This window comes from Macroventuria anomochaeta (assembly GCF_010093625.1).
Source record: "Macroventuria anomochaeta strain CBS 525.71 unplaced genomic scaffold BU25scaffold_13, whole genome shotgun sequence".
Lineage (NCBI taxonomy): Eukaryota > Fungi > Ascomycota > Dothideomycetes > Pleosporales > Didymellaceae > Macroventuria > Macroventuria anomochaeta.
The window spans coordinates 63,574-80,815 of NW_022985374.1; the positions used below are offsets into that span (position 1 = coordinate 63,574).

Here is a 17,242-nt window from a genome sequence, read left to right on the forward strand (position 1 = left end):
GTTATGGGTATGATGTTGTTACTGAGATGCGCCGGCAAGCTCAAGAAGATGGGCTATTGCTTACGCAGATCTGATGGGACGTCAATACGCCTCCAACTGTCCCCAGTGCTAGCTCTCCATCTACCATACCACCACCTTCAAGAATCCCTTGAAGCTGATCGGATATCCAGCACTGTCATCTTCACTATCAGGCAGCCCCAAAAGTTTAACCTCATAATAATCCCTTGTACTTGTTCCATCGGCCCCACACACCGCGTCCTGGTACCTAAACCCCCACGTCGTCTGATTTCCCCACCCAAGATACACACCCTCTTGATCCTGTCCATCAATCGCATGCTTGTACAGCTCCGGTACCAGCGTTGTCTTGTTCTCAGACGGATTGATCAAAATATGCCCATTGTTTTTGTCGCGGCAGATGCGCAGGGTATCCTGCGCCTGGACACCCAACCTCGCTATGCCATCTCTGCAGCGAACGGGCGCACGAGCAAAGCTGCGCGATGCGCGCAGATCGACGGCGAGAAGAGGTAGTACCTTGGAAGGGAAGACAATGTCGAACTGTTGAGCGAGAAGGCCGTTGATAGCTTCGTCTTCGGCACTGTCCACGACGAGCATCAGGGTACCGGTGATGTCAGCGGCTGGTGTGTTGATCCATGAAGGCCAGTAGACGCAGTTGTCGGTGCTGCCGAGTTGGCGAGGAACGACGTCAGGAATTGCGGCTGCAATGACGATGAAGCTCGCGGCGGCGAGGCCTGCACACAATTTCATCGTGAGTGGTCTAGCGATCAAATGACAAGACTTTTCAATGCTGGGTGACAGTGTGCAGCATATTACGATAGAATGTGTGTGACTGCACAGGGAAAATGGGGTATCGCAAAGCCTTTTAAAGAAACGAAATCTATAGCCTAAAGTCTTACTGCTTCCTATTTTCTGTAAAGCATCGAGCAACGGAGAAAAAAGAAAAAAAAAGGATGCTAATCCCGGTCACCGGTCCGTTAAAATAATATGTTATGGCTCGGAACAGTATGCACCTTCCCTGTTTGGATCAATATCACCGGGAGTATGTTACCAGTCTGCGGGCCTATGCTTGAGTAGCTGCGAGTTGTGGCACCCTAAGATTACATCCGTTTTGCCAAATACCTTGTCGCATATACAAGCTAGTCTAAGTACACAAGGTTCTGCTCCTATCACCCATCCTTCAAGTTCTAAGCACCAGCCTTCTCCGACTTCTTCGCCAGAACCAAAGTCTCACGAACCCGGTCGAGCCACTTGTTCATGCGCCAACCCATGGCTTGTAACATGACAAGGTCAATAGTAGGATCCGGATGAGGTCGGTGAAAGTTGATGCTTCCTTCACCGTTGCGGTTCTCAAAGCGAGCGATTGTCTCTTCACCGTTCCTAGCTGTGAAGCGCGCCCTATTCATGCTGTTGACGGAGGAGGTCCAATCGACGCTCTTCTGGTGCTCTTCCAAGGTGCTGGGGAACATACAGCGGAGCGCAGCGTAAGGGCTTTTGGACAGTTGGATGGCCGTGACAGTGAGGGATGAAACTTCGGGTGTCTCTGCAATCTGCTTGGGTTCTTCAACTTGCGGGACTCCGCGGGTCTTCGACTTCGTCTTGACTTCCCGTGGGATGTCAGGCTTGCCCAAGGTAGTGCATGCGCTTGGAATGTCTTGAGAGCTTTGACCGTAGTGGCAGTATCTGGAGTATGCCATTTTTTGGCGGTCTTTGACGCTCGCCAGAGGAGACGATCTTCGCTTTCATTGCAGTCTGCTGTGGTGCGGATCGTGTTGCGAGGGCAATGCATGCAAACAGACCAGAGTAACTCTAACAAAGTTGCATAGTCCGGCCGATTCTCGTTAAGATCTCGTCCAGAAGTGCACGCTCTTCGGGAGTGGCATCCGCAAGGTGACGATCAAGCATGTCCAGCAACATTGCATAGCGAAAGCAAGTATGGCTGTCAGGCTCACTTTGCAGCTGCAGTCCGATCCACCAAAGCCTCTGCTCTCGATAGATCATAGCATTGCCCTCATCCTCATCCGCAGCGAACCTCTTGAACTGGTAGGTGCTGTCGTAAATGCCCTTTGCGTTCAATGTGATTCCGTACACATAGTTCTCGCGGAAACCGATAATAGTCTAGAGTTATTGCAATCACTCGTGAATGGCATTGACAGGTACCAACTCGAACGCACCGAGCGCTTGATCGACCTTTTTGGGAAGAGCCTCTCCTGGAGCGATCGAGTCTCGATAACGGTGGTACAGTTCCTGAAAGTGCTTGGACTCTAGCAAAGTGCCGCGCCAGAACCAATGAGTGTTGACGTCCTCCACGATCTCCCAGTTGATAATGGTGATCGCAATATGCTTCTGACGAGCTGATTCCACGGTCTGCATCTGATACAGCTTTCGCATGCAGCGTCGGAAGTAGGGTGCCTCGGTCTGAAGAAGCCCCAGGTGATCGCAAGTGGCGGTAACCCTGGCTCTTAACAGAGCTACCAGAGCGTCGACGTCGAAGTGAGGAGGGCCTGTGAATGGCGTCTGCTACGGCATCGCCGGCTATCTTTAAGCTACTGTCGATATTGCCAGTCCACCGAGCGCAACCCGAAGCTGTCGACCCGTCCAGTTGCACACCTGCAAGTAGCTGCTCAACAACTCGTTGAAGGAAGGTCAAGAGTGTGGCCTGCGCCTCGAGCAATAGTCTATCACGAGGGAACCCGACCAGGTCAAATCGATGGGCAGGTTCTTGTTGCTAATTGGTGTACGTGCCGTAGCGCGGGCCAAACATGATGACAGCACCTTCGTTGAAGACAACGTCTAACACACCTAGGCCCCATGGGCTTCAGAGCTGCTCATGGTCACAAGGTGCCCAATCCACCTGTGCGTCTTTTGCGCGGGTGTGTATTAGGCCCAAAAGAGTTGCAGAGTTCCTGGTTAGAGCGTCCACGTCCAGATATGGCAGGAGAAGGTATTTGCGATAGGCGGAAAAGCTTCGCCCATCCCGCCAAGGTATACCAGCGCACTGTATGTCGGCACCATCTCCTTTCCTTGCCGATAGGTCAGGCCCCGAAAAGTGTAGCAACGCAGCGCGCTTCTTTGAGGTGCGCTTCCTCCAGCGATCAAGGAGTAGATCGTCATGCTGTTGTATAGACCGACGCAGATATGCTCGGGCTGAATCGATATCGTTAGTGTAGTTTGCAATCCTTGTCTACGCTTGTTCGTCCGTAAAGACTTCAGCTTAGTGGAAACGATTAAACTTCTGCTGCTCAAGCGTATAATAGTACGTTTCGCAGTCTGCACATTCACAAGGTGGCGGGCAAAATGGTATCTTCGTCGCAATTGTACCTGTCGCTGAAGCTGCCCAGACAGGTGCAGCCTCGTCGCCTTGAGGTAAGCAAAAGCTTGTGCACGGAAAAGGCAAGAAGACGTCTCCATTCTTCGGTTTCTTCGACTTGCTGATGTCGGAAAGCGCCTGCTCTTGTTTTGCATCCAGCTGTGCAAGATACTCCAGTGCCTTCCAGTATGAAATGAAACGAGCGATGTTGCGGTGTCCTCGGCGGTACATCCCACCTCCACACATGAGTCCTGACAGACGTTTGACTGTGCCTCCCAAAAACAAATTGCAAGGTCTCGTGAAGTCGGTGAGGTTATCCAGCCAGGTCTTGTTGCGTGCGCCGACGGGTACCGTTGATGCGCGGAATGATCTGAGTGCCTTGATCGCGGCGTCGGTCATGTAGCGGAGTGGCTTGGTATCGTCTTTGACAAGTCTTGATCGTGTCGCCTCGGTGCGCTGCTGCTGCATCCCATGGTACGTACTCTGCATAATCAGACCAACACATGGACACGGCACCGAGACTGAACTCCATTTCGAAGAGACCACCCAAAAAGCGTCTGCGAGGTTGCGCATTGTCAAAAGATGCCCGTTCTTGAGGGCTGTCGGAGGACCGAGCGGCGAGCGGCCCAATAAACGCCTCCGGGTTGTTCGCGAGCGTCTCGGCATCTAGGTACGGGAGGAGGAACTTTTTCCTGTTTGCAGGCTTTTGACCGATCTGGCGAGATGTATTCGCGTACTCGAGTTCGGCTTCAAAGCTCCTGTGGGACGGTAGATCAGGCTCTACTGTCTCTAGTATGCTGAGCCGCGTGCGTCAATCGCAATTCTGCCAATAGCTGTTGATGAGATTGCTGTGTGGTTGTACGCCCTCGCGAAGGGATTCTTGGCCAGCGAAGATAATCCACTTGAGACCGTAGAGAATCCGCGCTGCTTCCGCCGTCGTGAGTAGCTTGCTGTATCGCAGACAGTCGTCCAGGCATGGTGGTCTGGGGCTCATTGACAACACATTTGATTGTTTGTCCATCTAATCACTCCCAGCAATGAATATCTGACAATCATCACTCAGCCTTCCGCCACCGTACTCTTCACCTCCCTCTCATCCACCTCGCCCGTCCCCAACGTAATCTCCCCCTTGAACTTCTCTCCCTGCACATGCATAAAATTCGCCCTCAACGGCGTCACACTCGTATACCCCTGTGCCACCGCCCACCCATCGTTCCCCGGCTCACTCTGCTCCACACTCTCGTACACGTCCTTGAACTGCGGCGCCCACTTGAAATGCTTATGCTTATACCTCATATGGCTTTGCCCACTTGGCGTCTGCGTGCCCGACCCCGCTTTGCTTGCCGGTAGCAAGTCGTTGTTGGACCGTAGCTCTTCTTTGCCGAGTTTTTCTTCTTGCTTGCGGATTTGGGATTCGATGTCCGAGGGCGAGTCGTCGGCTTCGGAGGGCACCTCAACGACTTGGAAGCAGCTCCCACTCTTCCAGCTGTTCTGCAGCATATCCGTCCACAGAATCTTGCGGCCCCCAACGCCCTCCACCAGCGGCACATTCACCGTATACAGATGCGTGTTCGCGTCCCAGTTATCGTACAGGTACTGTATGAGCTTGGCGCTGAGATCCGACGCGCCGCTGATGATGGCAGCGTCGTGATTGCGGTCGAAGAAGGCGTAGGACAGGGCGATGGACTTCACGCCGCACACTGCTGCTTCCATGGCGCCGCCAATGGTGCCCGACGACAGCGAGAAGACGGCGGTGCTGTTGCGGCCGTAGTTCGGACCCGAGACGACCAGGTCAATCGGGCCCCGGGACTCAAAGTAGTGGTACAACCCAATCTGTGCGCACGAGGCGGGCGTCGAGTCGACGAGAATCCACTCTTCTTCCGTGGAGTGGGGCGGAAGGGGCGTGTTGTGCGTGGTGCCGTGGTTGGTGAGGCGGCCTTCGCTGGTGGTTTGTAGGGGCGCGGGGCGGTAGTAGCTGGGCTTTATCGCCTTGCCGACGAGGTGTGCTTTGCCGATCCAGGAGCGCTGCGTGTGCGGGAGGACGACGCTGACGCTGTGGCCGTAGCTCTGCAGTGTAGAGACGAGCGAGTGCACGTATGGTGAGGACTGGTCTGATGGTGGGCCATCGTCGTTCGTTACCTGCAATTGTCAGTATTTTATCCTGGTTATGTTACGCCTCCCAAGCTTACGAGGATGTGCATCTTGCGCTTTGCAGGTCTGCTGGTGCAATTGATGCTGTATAGACTCTCGTGGTGGGGGAGAAGAGCTTCTGGGAGCGCGCTGGCGGGGCAGTTGTCGGGCGGTGACGTGCTGCGCAGTTCCGATCGGAATGAATCGCGTCGCCCTAACCAGGCGCGGCCAGCGCTGCGCAGACCACGTCGCCGCCGGCCAGCGTTTGCTGTGCCTCTACATTGTCGACGTGGTTTCTGGCCTCGTAGGGCGATTGCCGTAGTCAGACGGCAGTACCTGCATGTCAGATGCAGTCCCGCGCCATGATTGTGCTGATAGCTTCGAGATCAGCAAGGTCGCCCTGAGATGAGCTTCCTCGCCTGCAGCTAGCTTCAAACGACAGGACAGTCGCACCTCTGATGCAGCAAAATAGACATGAAAGAATAGTGCGCTGCCGGCTTCATCGATTCATTGACCCCCTCAACACTGCATCGCCGCAGCATCTCCGAACCTACAATGGCCCCTCCTCCGTCCGACCTCCGCAGCCGACAGGCGTCCCTCTGTGCACGACATCGTCAAACAAGCGGAAACAGACGGCAGCGGCACGCTTGGCTGCGATCGGCAAGGCGACGCACGCTCCGGCGTTGCAGTCGAAGAGCCGCATGCCTCCCGCAGTCCTGAGGCAGCTATTTCCGGAACTTGGTGTTCGGGTCCCCGCCCGCGCCCGTCATGGTGAGGCAGCGCGACTGAGGAACCGAAACTTGAGCACCGAAACATCATGAACGTGGAGAGTATATTTAAGAAGGGTGTCTGCCGAGATGTAAGATCAGTATATCCAGCTTACCACTCTTATTCAAGCCAACAGTTCCCCACCATCCAGGAACTCATCCAACCAAGTCCCAGCACTTCTACAAACAGCCAATAGGACCATCACAAATCCATCCACGTGACCCTCCCCCTTCTCACACCAAAATGGTCGTCACAGTACCCACTGCCTCCCTCGAAGGGCAGGTCGCCCTCATCACCGGCGCCGGTCGCGGTATCGGCCGTGGCTGCGCCATCGAGCTCGGCAAGCGCGGCGCGTCTGTCATCGTCAACTATGTCTCCTCGGAAGGACCCGCCCAAGAAGTCGTCAAGATTATCGAGGGTTTCGGCAACGGCGCCAAGGCTGTCGCGATCCAGGCCGACGTCAGCAAGGTCTCTGAGATCATCAGACTTTTCGAGGAGGGCAAGAAGGCGTTTGGCAAGATCAACATCGTCATGTCCAACTCCGGCACCGAGTCCTGGGATGTCACAGAGGAGATTACCGAGGAGAAGTACGACCACGTCTTCAACCTGAACACGCGTGCACAGTTCTTCGTCGGTCAGACAGCGTACAAGTACATCGAAGACAACGGCCGCATCATCCTCATGAGCTCCATCGCCGCGGGCCTGCTGGGCGTCAAGGACCACGCGCTCTACAACGCATCGAAGATGGCCGTCATTGGGTTCATCAAGGCGTTCGCGACCGACTTCGGAAAGCGCGGTATCACAGTCAACGGTGTGGCACCTGGAGGCATCAAGTCAGACATGTTCACCCAGAACGCGTGGCACTACATCCCAGGCGGCTCGCCTGACTGGCCGGCGGAGAAGATCGAGGGTTTGATGGCGAGCCACTGCCCGCTCGGCCGTTGCGCGGTACCTGAGGATGTGGCGAGGGTCGTCGCCTTCCTGGCGAGCGAGGACGGTGGTTGGGTCAACGGTCAGGTGTTGACCATCTCGGGTGGATCATCGCAGTAGAGCTGTGAATTTCTTTGTTCTTTGAGCGACTTTGCATAGCCATTAAATAGGCCGGCGTGCGGGAAATGAATAATTAATCCTGTTACAAAATGAGCTGTGCTTCGTGATGAAGTGACGAATGCGAGTTAGAGTGACGGATGAAAGCTCTCGTGGGATGTCAAGTAAACACAGGCTAGTCTCAATTGGGTAATGACCACTCAGCTTCTGTCAACTGCAAGGCCTGTGGCTGGTTTCGGCAGGTGCTAGGGATGGCTGAGCAACGCTTCCAGTCCAGAATATATCAGGCGCTCGACCTAATCCATTGCTCTTACCCGCTCAAGGTGAGGATACCACCACCTCGTCCACTGCACCTCCTCCAAAAGACTCACTGACACGCTTCAGCCACGCCTCGCTTGCTCCAAATACCGGATCCAAGATGAAGTCATGATCTGAGCCCTTCATGACCTGGCTGTTATACTCAAAGACGTCTTGTGAGTTGGAAGTCGCAGCCTCGTCTCTCATCCAACACGCATCAAACCACACCCTACCCTTTTCCCCTACCATGCTATCCGTCTCCGCATGAAACGCATCAACCATCCACACCCTCCACTCTTGACTTTCATCTTCTCCCTCATGGATGGAGTGCTCGAGCTGGCGCACCGCATCATCGATGTCCTCCCAATGTCGAGATGGGGTAGACCACGGTATGGAGCGTGGTTTCCGCAAGCAAAGCTGCGCATCCTGGCCCACGCCGTTCACGGCCTCGGCGAAAAGGAAGGTGGGTATGAGGCTTCGCAGCCCTTCCACTACAGCCGCATCGTTCAGGTCGAGATTACTCTTGTCGCTCTCGTTTGGTCGTTCATCGCCGGGAATTGGTTCGAGCGGTATCGGGACTTCGGGAACAACAAACTGCGGTAGTGAGGATTTGAGGGCGTTGGATACGGTGCTGCTCAGCCCAGTCGACATCCCAGTCAGGGGTGTGATAGTTCCGTTGACAAATTTCGCAAGGGAGGAGAATTTGCCGATCATAGACGCAGGAAGCAGTTCGGCGGCTTGCAGATGCTTGATCCCGCTATGGCTTGGATGCACCCACGGCGCGAAGAAAGCTACATACGGTCGTTCTGGATGCAGGAGATGCGGATACAGTAGCAGCGTGTTGAGGAGGTAGATGGCGCCAAAGGAGTGCGATGCTAGGCTCGCATGCTCGATCTCAAGATGCTCCAATAATTTTGGGATTATGTTGATGTATGTCAGTATCCTATCCTCGATTGCGACCGCATCACTCCCACCGATACCTGGTCTGTCAGGATGGATGATGCGGATGTTGTGAGATTTGGCTAATTGGTCCAGGGGCGAGTAACTGAGGCGGCCGCCCATCAGGCCGCCGAAGAAGAGAACGACTGATTTGCTGGTGATTGAGCCGTAGTCAGAGTAGGATACACGGTAGCGCTTCTTGGACTGGGTGAATGTGAATTGTCTGTGAAAGCGGCGGTCACAGAGGAACTCGAGTACATTGTCGGACTTTTGTGAGGTTGAGTGCGACATTGAAGGAAGTCGATGGCCTGGAGTCACGATACTTTTTATGGATCAGGACGGGTTGAGAACGATGTCAAGTTTCAAGTGAGAGAGTTATAGGTGAGATGTTATGATGCTTTGATGTGGTCTGAGATAGCGCTTACACGTGTTGATGGAGGAAGAGCGCTCTAAGGATGTAAGGCGTCCTGCGTTGCTTCATTGGTCGATAACGCTGAGCTTATAACGGCTGTGGCTGAGGAGCTGTGGAGCCGGACTGGTGGTTGTGCTGGCAGCCGAGTTCCTGTGCAAGGCTGTGTGTATGAGTTCAAGGTACATGAGTTTGCTTTAACGAATTTGAACAATGCGTCAATATACTCCGACAGTTGTTGCCAGAAGTACTCACGCTACCATGGTCGGTCCCGAAAGCTGTGTTTTATCCTTTCAGGACGATGGCTTCTGGCCATTTGCATTTAGCAAAGCAGCTTTCCAGGTGCTTTATTACTTCGACTTTGCAATGGTCGCCAGCGTCATCTCTTATACTTGGCTCGTCCCACCAAGTGTCGTCTTCAGCGTCAATGACTGAGACGATGATTGTCGGCTCTCGAATGGCTGAGTCTCGACTCAGCACGTTGTATATGAGGTCTACGGTCAGGTGTCTCGTCCCACGGATTGTCTGCATTAAGTCCCTCATTTTTTGCTATTGTTCGATATCATCCAGACTTGACGAAGATGTCGAATGATAGGTCTTTCTGCGCTTCACGAGATGTTTGGCAGGTGGAGGGCCTCTTGAAGTAGACTCCAAGAATAATTACTTGCTCCGACGCTGTTGAGCCATAGCTTGGTAGTTTGACATTGGTTCTTGGAGAGATGACACCTGAAGAACTCCGTTATTAATTCGGTCTCGTCCTTCTGACAGTGAGCACAGGAAAGCACGAAAGGCTGCGCGCTGTTGCCAACTTTGAAGATAAAGATAATCAAAATGAATACACAATTCGCACTCGTGGCTCTTAATGCTCGCGATCTGCCGAATGTACATGTTGGTGCTTGCGCGAGTGGGAGCGGTGGTTGTGCCAACGGTGCCGCAACGCGACCCCACGCACGCGCTAATGACTGATGTTACCGTGTCCGTGCGCGTGCCGACCGGATTCAACTAGAGAAAAACAACAAAGTAGCCTATTTGAAAATAGTCTAACCATAGAACTAGTAAAGATATTAAAATACTTGTAATACTAAAGTAGTGGATAATTAAAGGATCTAAGGATCTATAATAAAAAATATCAAAAAATCTCTTATATAAGACTTTTACTCTGATAATGTGAGGCATACAGCTCAGCTCCACTGTACTACACTGATCAAAAAGGTACAGTACTGCTGTAGATAGCAGGTACTGAGAGCTGAACAGTATATACCCGTGACAGTTAAACTTCTTATACTTTGTTGTTTTTCCTAGTAAAACCCGGTCGTCACGCGAATCCGGTCGGCACGCGCACGGACACGGTATGCATGATCAACACGCGGTACGCGTTTGAACTTCTTACATTGTCCACCATAACCTTTACATGTAACCAACTTATGTCGACACGCGTTCAAGATTGGTGCACTATCCACAATTTACATGTACTCGTCTGACATGCGGTAATACGCGCCGCTCTGCCGCTCCAGATGATCAATAAGCGAGTCACCGGAATAAGCGAAGAACTGCGAAGAATTGCTGTTCCTGTGAACTTCTCGTGGTGGCAACTGATGGATATATCTGCTGCTGTTGTCGTTCTCATGACGACTTAATATTCCCACTTTACTTAATCACGGTCATCACAAACCAGCTATGGCTACTACGGCTCGAGTGCTGTTGACGACTGAGCCCACTATAGCCCTGCAGCAGATTGAACTTCAACCAACCGGTAGCAATGCAAACGCAAATCAACGCGAATGGGCATCAGACGGGATCCCGTCGGACAAGACTCAGGAAGCTTTGACAAAGAACAACATCCTCAAAGTCGTCGCAGCCAGCGTATCGTTCTTCTTCGCTGGCAACAACGACGGTAGTCTAGGTGCTTTAACGCCCTACATCCTCCGAACTTACAATGTCAGCACCGAATACATCGCTTTCATCTACGGTGCAACCTTTCTGGGCTGGCTATTCGCAGCAGCCACCAACGGCCATATGGCTCGCTATTTGGGACTCGGAACGATCCTCACACTGGGTGCAGGCATCCAAGTCGCAGCCCATGCGCTCCGTTGCTGGACGCCGCCATTTCCTCTTTTCGTTGTCACTTTTTTCCTCCAAGCAGCAGGCATGGCGTACAACGAGTCACATGCTAACACCTTCGTTGCGTCTTTGAAGAGTGCGCATCGCCCTCTGGGGTTTATTCATGCCATGTACGCTCTAGGGACGCTGGTCTCGCCGTTTGTAGCTACGAGTATCGCATCTGCCGTTCCGTCCCGTTGGGCGCTGTTCTACCTCTACCTTGTCGGCGTTGGGATCGCGAATATGTTGGCTGCGGCTATCACTTTCCGCGGAAGCCTCAAGATGCATGCAAAGCCTGCGCCGTGTGAGGGGCAGGCGGCAGTGGACTCGAGCAGAAGAAAACAGGCAAACAAAGATATCGTGGCTGCTCTGAAATCGCCGCCGGTATACTTGCTCTCAGTATTCTATTTCTTCATGCTGGGCACCGGTGTCACAGCAAGTGGTTGGGTGGTCGAGTACCTTATCGAAGCGCGCAACGGCAGGCTGCCAGAAGTCGGATATATGCCTGCTGCTCTCGCAGGCGGCATTTTCCTTGGGCGACTCATCCTTGCTGAGCCAACCTATCGATTTGGCGAACGACGCATGACACTAGCTTACTGCATCGTTTTACTAGCTCTGCAGCTCGTTTTCTGGCTTGTTACAAACTTCGTCAGCAGTACGGTTTCCCTCTGTTTCTTTGGTTTCTTCTTCGGACCGATGTTTGCGACCGGCATGTCTGTGGGCTCAAAGCTCTTCCCGAAAGAACTGCAACCGACTGCTCTGGGATATGTCTTCGTTTTGGCGCAGGCAGGCGGCTCGTTCTTCCCCGCCATCACTGGAATTATAGCGAGCCGTGTCGGTGTCAAAGTCATGCAGCCGATCTTGGTCGGGTTGATCGTTGCTACCGGGATTTCTTGGGCACTAGTCCCGAAGGTCAAGCACAGAGATGTGTGAGAGCAAAAGCGGGACGTAATAAGGTCGAACTCATTTTCTGACCACGCAAGGGGATATCAGGCACTGAGTTCAGGGCATCAACATTTCAACACGGCTTCTCTCACCCTGGACATTATGTGCAGGCAGACCTACGCGACAACACCCACCCTATCAAAATCCGGCGCATACGCGCTTCCAACACCCTTAATCACGATACTATTCGTTCCCGTCGTGCTGAACCCAGACAGTTCGACAGCATAACTCTTCAAAACATCCTTATCCCAATTATACCCCGTAAGCGGGAAGCTAACCGTCTTCGCCGCACCGCCATTCACGCTAATGGATGCCAAACGCTCATTGTTGCTGCCGCCCAGGTACCCGACCTCGCCGTTGATGTAGTCAAAGCGCACGACCTGGGTCGCCTGGCTTGTGCGGATGTTGCTAAGTGTGAGTGTGCCGTTAGAGGGGCCGCCGAGGTTGCCGACCTTATTGGTAGATGTGCAGCCAGAGCAGGACTGGATGTTTGCGCCCGAGGCGAGGGAGCCGGTAGACGCGGAGATGTAGTTGTAGTTGGTAGTGGTAGAGGTGCGCTTGACGTTAGAGAGGCGGAGAGCGAGGGAGCCGCGGGCGTTGACTTGTTTGGAGAAGGAGACTGCGTTCTGGGTCGTTGTGCCGGACCACAGGTCCTTGATGGTTGCGGACTGGATGCCGAGGGAGGAGAGCTGGACGGAAAGGGTGCGGCGTGCGTTGCTGAGGTCTACGACCAGGACAGCCACATCGCCGTTGGCAAGATCGCCACTCCAGAGATCGCGGTCTGAGGTCCAGCGCTGCTTGAGCGTGATAGGCTTGACAGCTGAGTCCTGATTGATGGCAAGCAGGTCTTTGTTCTGCAGAACCTTGACAGTGTCGTCCGAAAGAGCTGCTACATCGGTGGAGATCATGAGAGCAGACTTCAGCATAGCCCACGCCGCAAAGTGCGTAGCCTGCTCATCGAAGGTCATTCCCTGGTTTCCGACCTCGAGCAAGTCGGCATCGGCAATGTGACCAGGTCCAACAACACCGGACGCAGCGATGTGGACAGCTTGGTTGTAGATGCGGTACACATTACCCCAGCCCTGAGCAATGTCGTCAGACAGACGGAACGATGTCGAAATACCCTTAGTCCAGTCCTTGGGACCTTGCAGGCCTTCTGAAGTGGAGAATGGAGTACCCCACTGGCAAATCAACATGCCCGGAATGCCAACTCGTTGCAGCTCCTTCCACATCACACCGAAGCGCGAAGCAAAGTCAGTCCTTGGGTCTTTGGGTGCGTTCTGGTTCGCGTTGGGCCCATCGACATAGCAGTTGTCGTCTGCGATTCGGTCAGTAAGGCAACTTCAGTCATAAAATCAGGCAAGCTTACACTTGACATATTCGGTGTTGAGACTCTTGAAAAACTCAGCATCGACAGATTCATGACCCAACGACCCTAACACAGGACTGGGCACTTGCGGATCACACATCCTAACGCCCGCATCCGAATACATAGTCCACTTCATGCCCTTGCTCCTCGCCAGATCACTTAAGGGCTTGAGTCCATTGGGGAATGCATTCGTATCAATGTTGAGCGCGCCAGTGGAAGTATTGCGCTGGCCGTCACGGGAGGCCCAGCCGCAGTCGATCTGGAAGTAATTGTAGCCTGCGGCAACGAAACCGCGGTCTGCGAGCGCATTGATGGTTTTAGTGATGCCATCTTGTGTGGGACTGCAGGACACTTGGTTGTAAGAGTTCCAGCCGAGGACGGGCGTGGATTGGAAGGATTGCGCTGCGGTAAGGGCAGCTCCGGTGAGGGAGAGGAGGGCGAGGTTGGGGCCGACCATGGTGGATGCGATGAGAGTGAAGGGGTGAGAGATGCTCTGTTCTGGTTGCCTGAAGAGGATGATCACTTGTCTTTATACTGTTCCTTGCCGACCCATGTCCATGATTGCTGTCGTTAGGACCGTCCGGATCAGTCGAGCGCCATACTTGCGAGTACCACGAGGTGAATGCAATGCGGATCTTGTTCTGCATTTGGAGGTACAAATGCAGTAGATCTGCACCCCGGACAATACACTATGTCACTATACGAGGACGTTAATGAAATGTTTGTAGCGCATTCGTGTTTGTGCTCCGACAAGGCAAGTCACTTCGGGATCGGACCAAGGGCACTGTACAGTTCAGACAGCATAACACTAAACACTCACAATCCGTACAAGATCGACCAAATCATTAAAGGAAAATGAGAGCAAAGACGAAAGCGTCGGGAGAAGATGATGCGAAGAAATGGAAGGATCAGCAGGCACCTGCTCAAAGCAGTTAGCGTGCATATTCATAGACCAGGGCACAACTCCGGGGCCCCGCAAACATCGGAGCTTCACCGAACCCAAAGGAATGTGGAGACCACTGCACGGCATCTACACAACATCTTTCGCCTCGTACTTGCGGAAACACTGCCATTTTGATGCTCATGTGGGCAAAAACGCTCAAGGTGCGGGTGGCTGCCACAGTTCGACTTCGTGTACCTTCGCTCAGGAACTCTATTCTGTCCACACGCTGTAGTTGTACTCTCAATTGCTACTGGTTCTTCTTTCTTGTCGGCTATCAAACCTTTGGCATTCATGTACATTCCCGTCTGCCGAACAATTCTTACTTTGCAGCCTGCTGAATCTTCTCATACGCCTTCTTAACCTCATGTAATCCCTTCGTCTTCTCCAACCACTTCTTCAAATTCGGATACCCATCAATTGGCACCTGCGCAAACGCATGCTGCCTAACCCATGGCTCATAGTGCGCATCAACAGCCGTTACACCGCCAGGCAAGATGCTCTCACCGCCGGTCTTCTTCAGCTGGCCTTCGAGAATCGAGTAACACCGGTCTGTCTGCTCGACGTAGCGGTTCAGTGCGTCCTCGTTCTTGGTGGGGTTGTAGTGACTGTACACTAGTCAGCCCGTTTTCCTATAATGAAAAATTGAGAGGATTGGAGACATACCGGTACCAATTCGTCTGCCCCGTCATCGGCCCCAGCGTCGTAAGCAAAAAGTACTCCCACTTCTCATAATCCACTACATCCTGCAGATCCGGCGCTCCTCCATCCTTCGCATGAGGTCCTAGTTTCTTGCCATTCCCGTCATACTGCCTCCTCAAATAATTAACACAAGCGCCACTCTCCCAGCTGACAACGCCCGTGTTGGGGTCCTCGAGCGCGGGAACACGGCCGTTTTCATTGATCTTGAGGAAGGCAGCGCCTTTGACGCCCTTGTTGGGATCGTCGCCGAAGTCCCACATTTTGACTTCATAGAGCAGGGACAGGAGTTCGAGGACAATGGCAACTTTGATGGGGTTAGGGCCTGTTGCGTGGGCGTGGAGGATAAGGGGCTTGAGGCTGGACATTTTGATTTGGGTGAATGCGAGCTCGTTGGTGATTGAATTGAAGTTTGAAACTGTAGTTGAACTTTGTAAATGCTCCCTGTATTAATGAGGTGTTCATTTGTCATCGGGTGTCATTAGTAAGTAGGGGACCGATGACGTTTTGGGGGCTCTTTCCCCATCGACGATCGATCAACATCAACATATTCTCTGTACAACAGTGGACGATTATGCATGCTACAAAGCTTATTTGGTCGACCTGCTGTGAAGATACCTTTGTCAGATCCTCAACTCCTTGAACGCCTGTCAGATCCACGCATTACATCAAGACCTCGATCTGGCCTCGCCAAAGCAGTTCGTGTGAGGATCGAAGATCAGACCAAGACCATTTGTAATAACAGCCTGATCTTACGAGTACTTAATTCTGCGGGCGTTCGCGCGATGAGAGCCTGATTCGCTAGGTTTGCATCATTGACAAAGTTCTCCGCGGGATTGAACACTGCACTGTAAGTGTTCCGGCTGTTATTCAGAGCTTCTGAAGACTCCTGACGCTTCTCCATTTCGATATAGCGCACATGAAGTGCACCTACTCCTGGATCTGGAGCGGTGGATTGAAGAGCTGAGGCGACGACTGAGGCGATGGCTGTAGCTTGGTTCTAGGTAACAGTTTGTGCCCGTTAGTCAGGAACAATGGGGTAAGTCGGGTCGGGAAGGGCGTTAACATAGTCAAGGTCGATCAACTGCGAAGATACAAGGCTGCTGAGCCCAGTAAGGGCAGCAATAGTAAGACCGTGTATGTTGAGGTGAAGTGCTGCGACACTGGTCAAGGTGAGAGCTTGTTGTCTTGATCTTCGAGCAACACGGCATAAGACTGCTTCTTATGTGTATTGGATCGGCTGCTATAAGCATACCCACTGGAGAGTTTTGAGGTAAGATTCAGTCCAACGCTGAACTCCAGCGAAATACTCATCGCTGCAAGATCACTTAGCCGCATGTTCAGCTCCCCCAGAAAACAATCGATCAACCCTATTTCAGTTTAGTTAGCTGTTCATGGCGAAGCTACCAGCTTAGTGCAACTTCCGAGTTCGGTAGTATGTACTTGCGCCCACATGCAACTTCGCTTGTTGTGCGTGGTATGTTGCAGAAGGCCGCCAAAATGAGAGCTTTGAGGAGAAGAATGACTGAACGTGGATCGGAGGCCATAGACTGTGTATCAAGGAGGATGGGCTTAGTGAATGACCGGTGATGCTAGCTGGCGAGTCTTTCTTTGTTTGTGCGTAATGAGGGCACTTCCGAGTCTTCTCTCACCCGGCGTAGAGTTGAAGTTCCGGAGCTGAGCTGATGCTTTGTTGATGATAAGCAGTAGCAAGCTTCGAGACTGCTGTTGAAAGATTGGATATGCTTGGCAATTTACCCCGAACCGAATTACCCCTACGTTGGTGGCTGTCGTGTTTTCCCATGTGTAAACGGCCCTTCCCACTCAGCCAATAACGCGACTGGAATGTGACAAGTGTGCCTGAATTGAGGAAGGATGTTGGCGCTGTTTTCGGAGATCGTCCGAAGGCTGCAACAGCCTTAAGGCCACAGAACCTAACTTTCAAGCCGCATACTTTGGTACAAAGGACATGTATGATAGTTGTACGGCTGGTTGAGCGGTATTGAATGCATTTGAATGTGTACGCTAGTGATATCGGAGCTCTTGAATTTCGGTAAAGAAAGCGCCTGATGTGACCTCAAAGTGGTAGCTGGGCGCCAGAGAGGCCTTCATGGGGGTTTTTCGGGGGCAGTGAAGAAGAAAGGAAACATTGTAGAAGATCAGAGCGAGAAAGGTGTTTTCCGGTCACTCTTGAGATTCTCTTGATGGAGGCGCATTCCGTTGTTGTTCGAGTTGTGGTCCAGTGTTATGAGTCCAAGCTTATCTTGCGTAGTT

General features: G+C 52.8%; 9 protein-coding genes across 9 annotated transcripts; 2 read left to right on the forward strand and 7 right to left on the reverse strand.

Annotated features, from left to right (window-relative positions):
- Positions 1–147: 147 nt before the first annotated feature.
- BU25DRAFT_308757 (uncharacterized protein) lies at positions 148–696 on the reverse strand (the record flags this gene model as incomplete). The annotated part of the gene is made up of 1 exon (XM_033702099.1): positions 148–696. A coding segment is annotated over one exon (549 nt), but the record flags the coding sequence as incomplete, so codon positions are not given.
- Positions 697–878: 182 nt separating this feature from the next.
- BU25DRAFT_33646 (uncharacterized protein) lies at positions 879–1,831 on the reverse strand. Its single transcript, XM_033702636.1, has one exon. It carries the CDS (start codon positions 1,710–1,712, stop codon positions 1,203–1,205), a length of 510 nt encoding a protein of 169 aa, XP_033562524.1. The 5' UTR covers positions 1,713–1,831; the 3' UTR covers positions 879–1,202.
- Positions 1,832–4,136: 2,305 nt separating this feature from the next.
- Positions 4,137–5,856, reverse strand: BU25DRAFT_409898 (sure-like protein). The gene is made up of 2 exons (XM_033706162.1): positions 5,515–5,856; positions 4,137–5,464 (listed from the first exon to the last, which is right to left on the reverse strand). The coding sequence occupies exons 1-2, from the start codon at positions 5,524–5,526 to the stop codon at positions 4,385–4,387; spliced, it is 1,092 nt and encodes a 363-aa protein (XP_033562525.1). The 5' UTR covers positions 5,527–5,856; the 3' UTR covers positions 4,137–4,384.
- Positions 5,857–6,371: 515 nt separating this feature from the next.
- Positions 6,372–7,294, forward strand: BU25DRAFT_33668 (NAD(P)-binding protein). The gene has a single exon (XM_033702646.1). It carries the CDS (start codon positions 6,467–6,469, stop codon positions 7,271–7,273), a length of 807 nt encoding a protein of 268 aa, XP_033562526.1. The 5' UTR covers positions 6,372–6,466; the 3' UTR covers positions 7,274–7,294.
- Positions 7,295–7,588: 294 nt separating this feature from the next.
- Positions 7,589–8,841, reverse strand: BU25DRAFT_390906 (uncharacterized protein; the record flags this gene model as incomplete). Its single annotated transcript, XM_033704593.1, has 2 exons — positions 8,536–8,841; positions 7,589–8,373 (listed from the first exon to the last, which is right to left on the reverse strand). The coding sequence occupies exons 1-2, from the start codon at positions 8,795–8,797 to the stop codon at positions 7,589–7,591; spliced, it is 1,047 nt and encodes a 348-aa protein (XP_033562527.1). The 5' UTR covers positions 8,798–8,841.
- A 1,751-nt stretch (positions 8,842–10,592) lies between these two features.
- On the forward strand, positions 10,593–11,948 carry BU25DRAFT_490490 (MFS general substrate transporter; the record flags this gene model as incomplete). Its single annotated transcript, XM_033711499.1, has 1 exon — positions 10,593–11,948. The coding sequence occupies one exon, from the start codon at positions 10,593–10,595 to the stop codon at positions 11,946–11,948; it is 1,356 nt and encodes a 451-aa protein (XP_033562528.1).
- A 128-nt stretch (positions 11,949–12,076) lies between these two features.
- BU25DRAFT_490491 (carbohydrate-binding module family 35 protein) lies at positions 12,077–14,159 on the reverse strand (the record flags this gene model as incomplete). Its single annotated transcript, XM_033711500.1, has 2 exons — positions 13,330–14,159; positions 12,077–13,278 (listed from the first exon to the last, which is right to left on the reverse strand). The coding sequence occupies exons 1-2, from the start codon at positions 13,784–13,786 to the stop codon at positions 12,077–12,079; spliced, it is 1,659 nt and encodes a 552-aa protein (XP_033562529.1). The 5' UTR covers positions 13,787–14,159.
- A 432-nt stretch (positions 14,160–14,591) lies between these two features.
- Positions 14,592–15,336, reverse strand: BU25DRAFT_447839 (glutathione S-transferase; the record flags this gene model as incomplete). Its single annotated transcript, XM_033709563.1, has 2 exons — positions 14,592–14,877; positions 14,936–15,336. The coding sequence occupies 2 exons, from the start codon at positions 15,334–15,336 to the stop codon at positions 14,592–14,594; spliced, it is 687 nt and encodes a 228-aa protein (XP_033562530.1).
- Positions 15,337–15,625: 289 nt separating this feature from the next.
- On the reverse strand, positions 15,626–15,919 carry BU25DRAFT_33699 (uncharacterized protein). The gene has a single exon (XM_033702658.1). It carries the CDS (start codon positions 15,870–15,872, stop codon positions 15,687–15,689), a length of 186 nt encoding a protein of 61 aa, XP_033562531.1. The 5' UTR covers positions 15,873–15,919; the 3' UTR covers positions 15,626–15,686.
- Between the last annotated feature and the right edge of the window lie 1,323 nt (positions 15,920–17,242).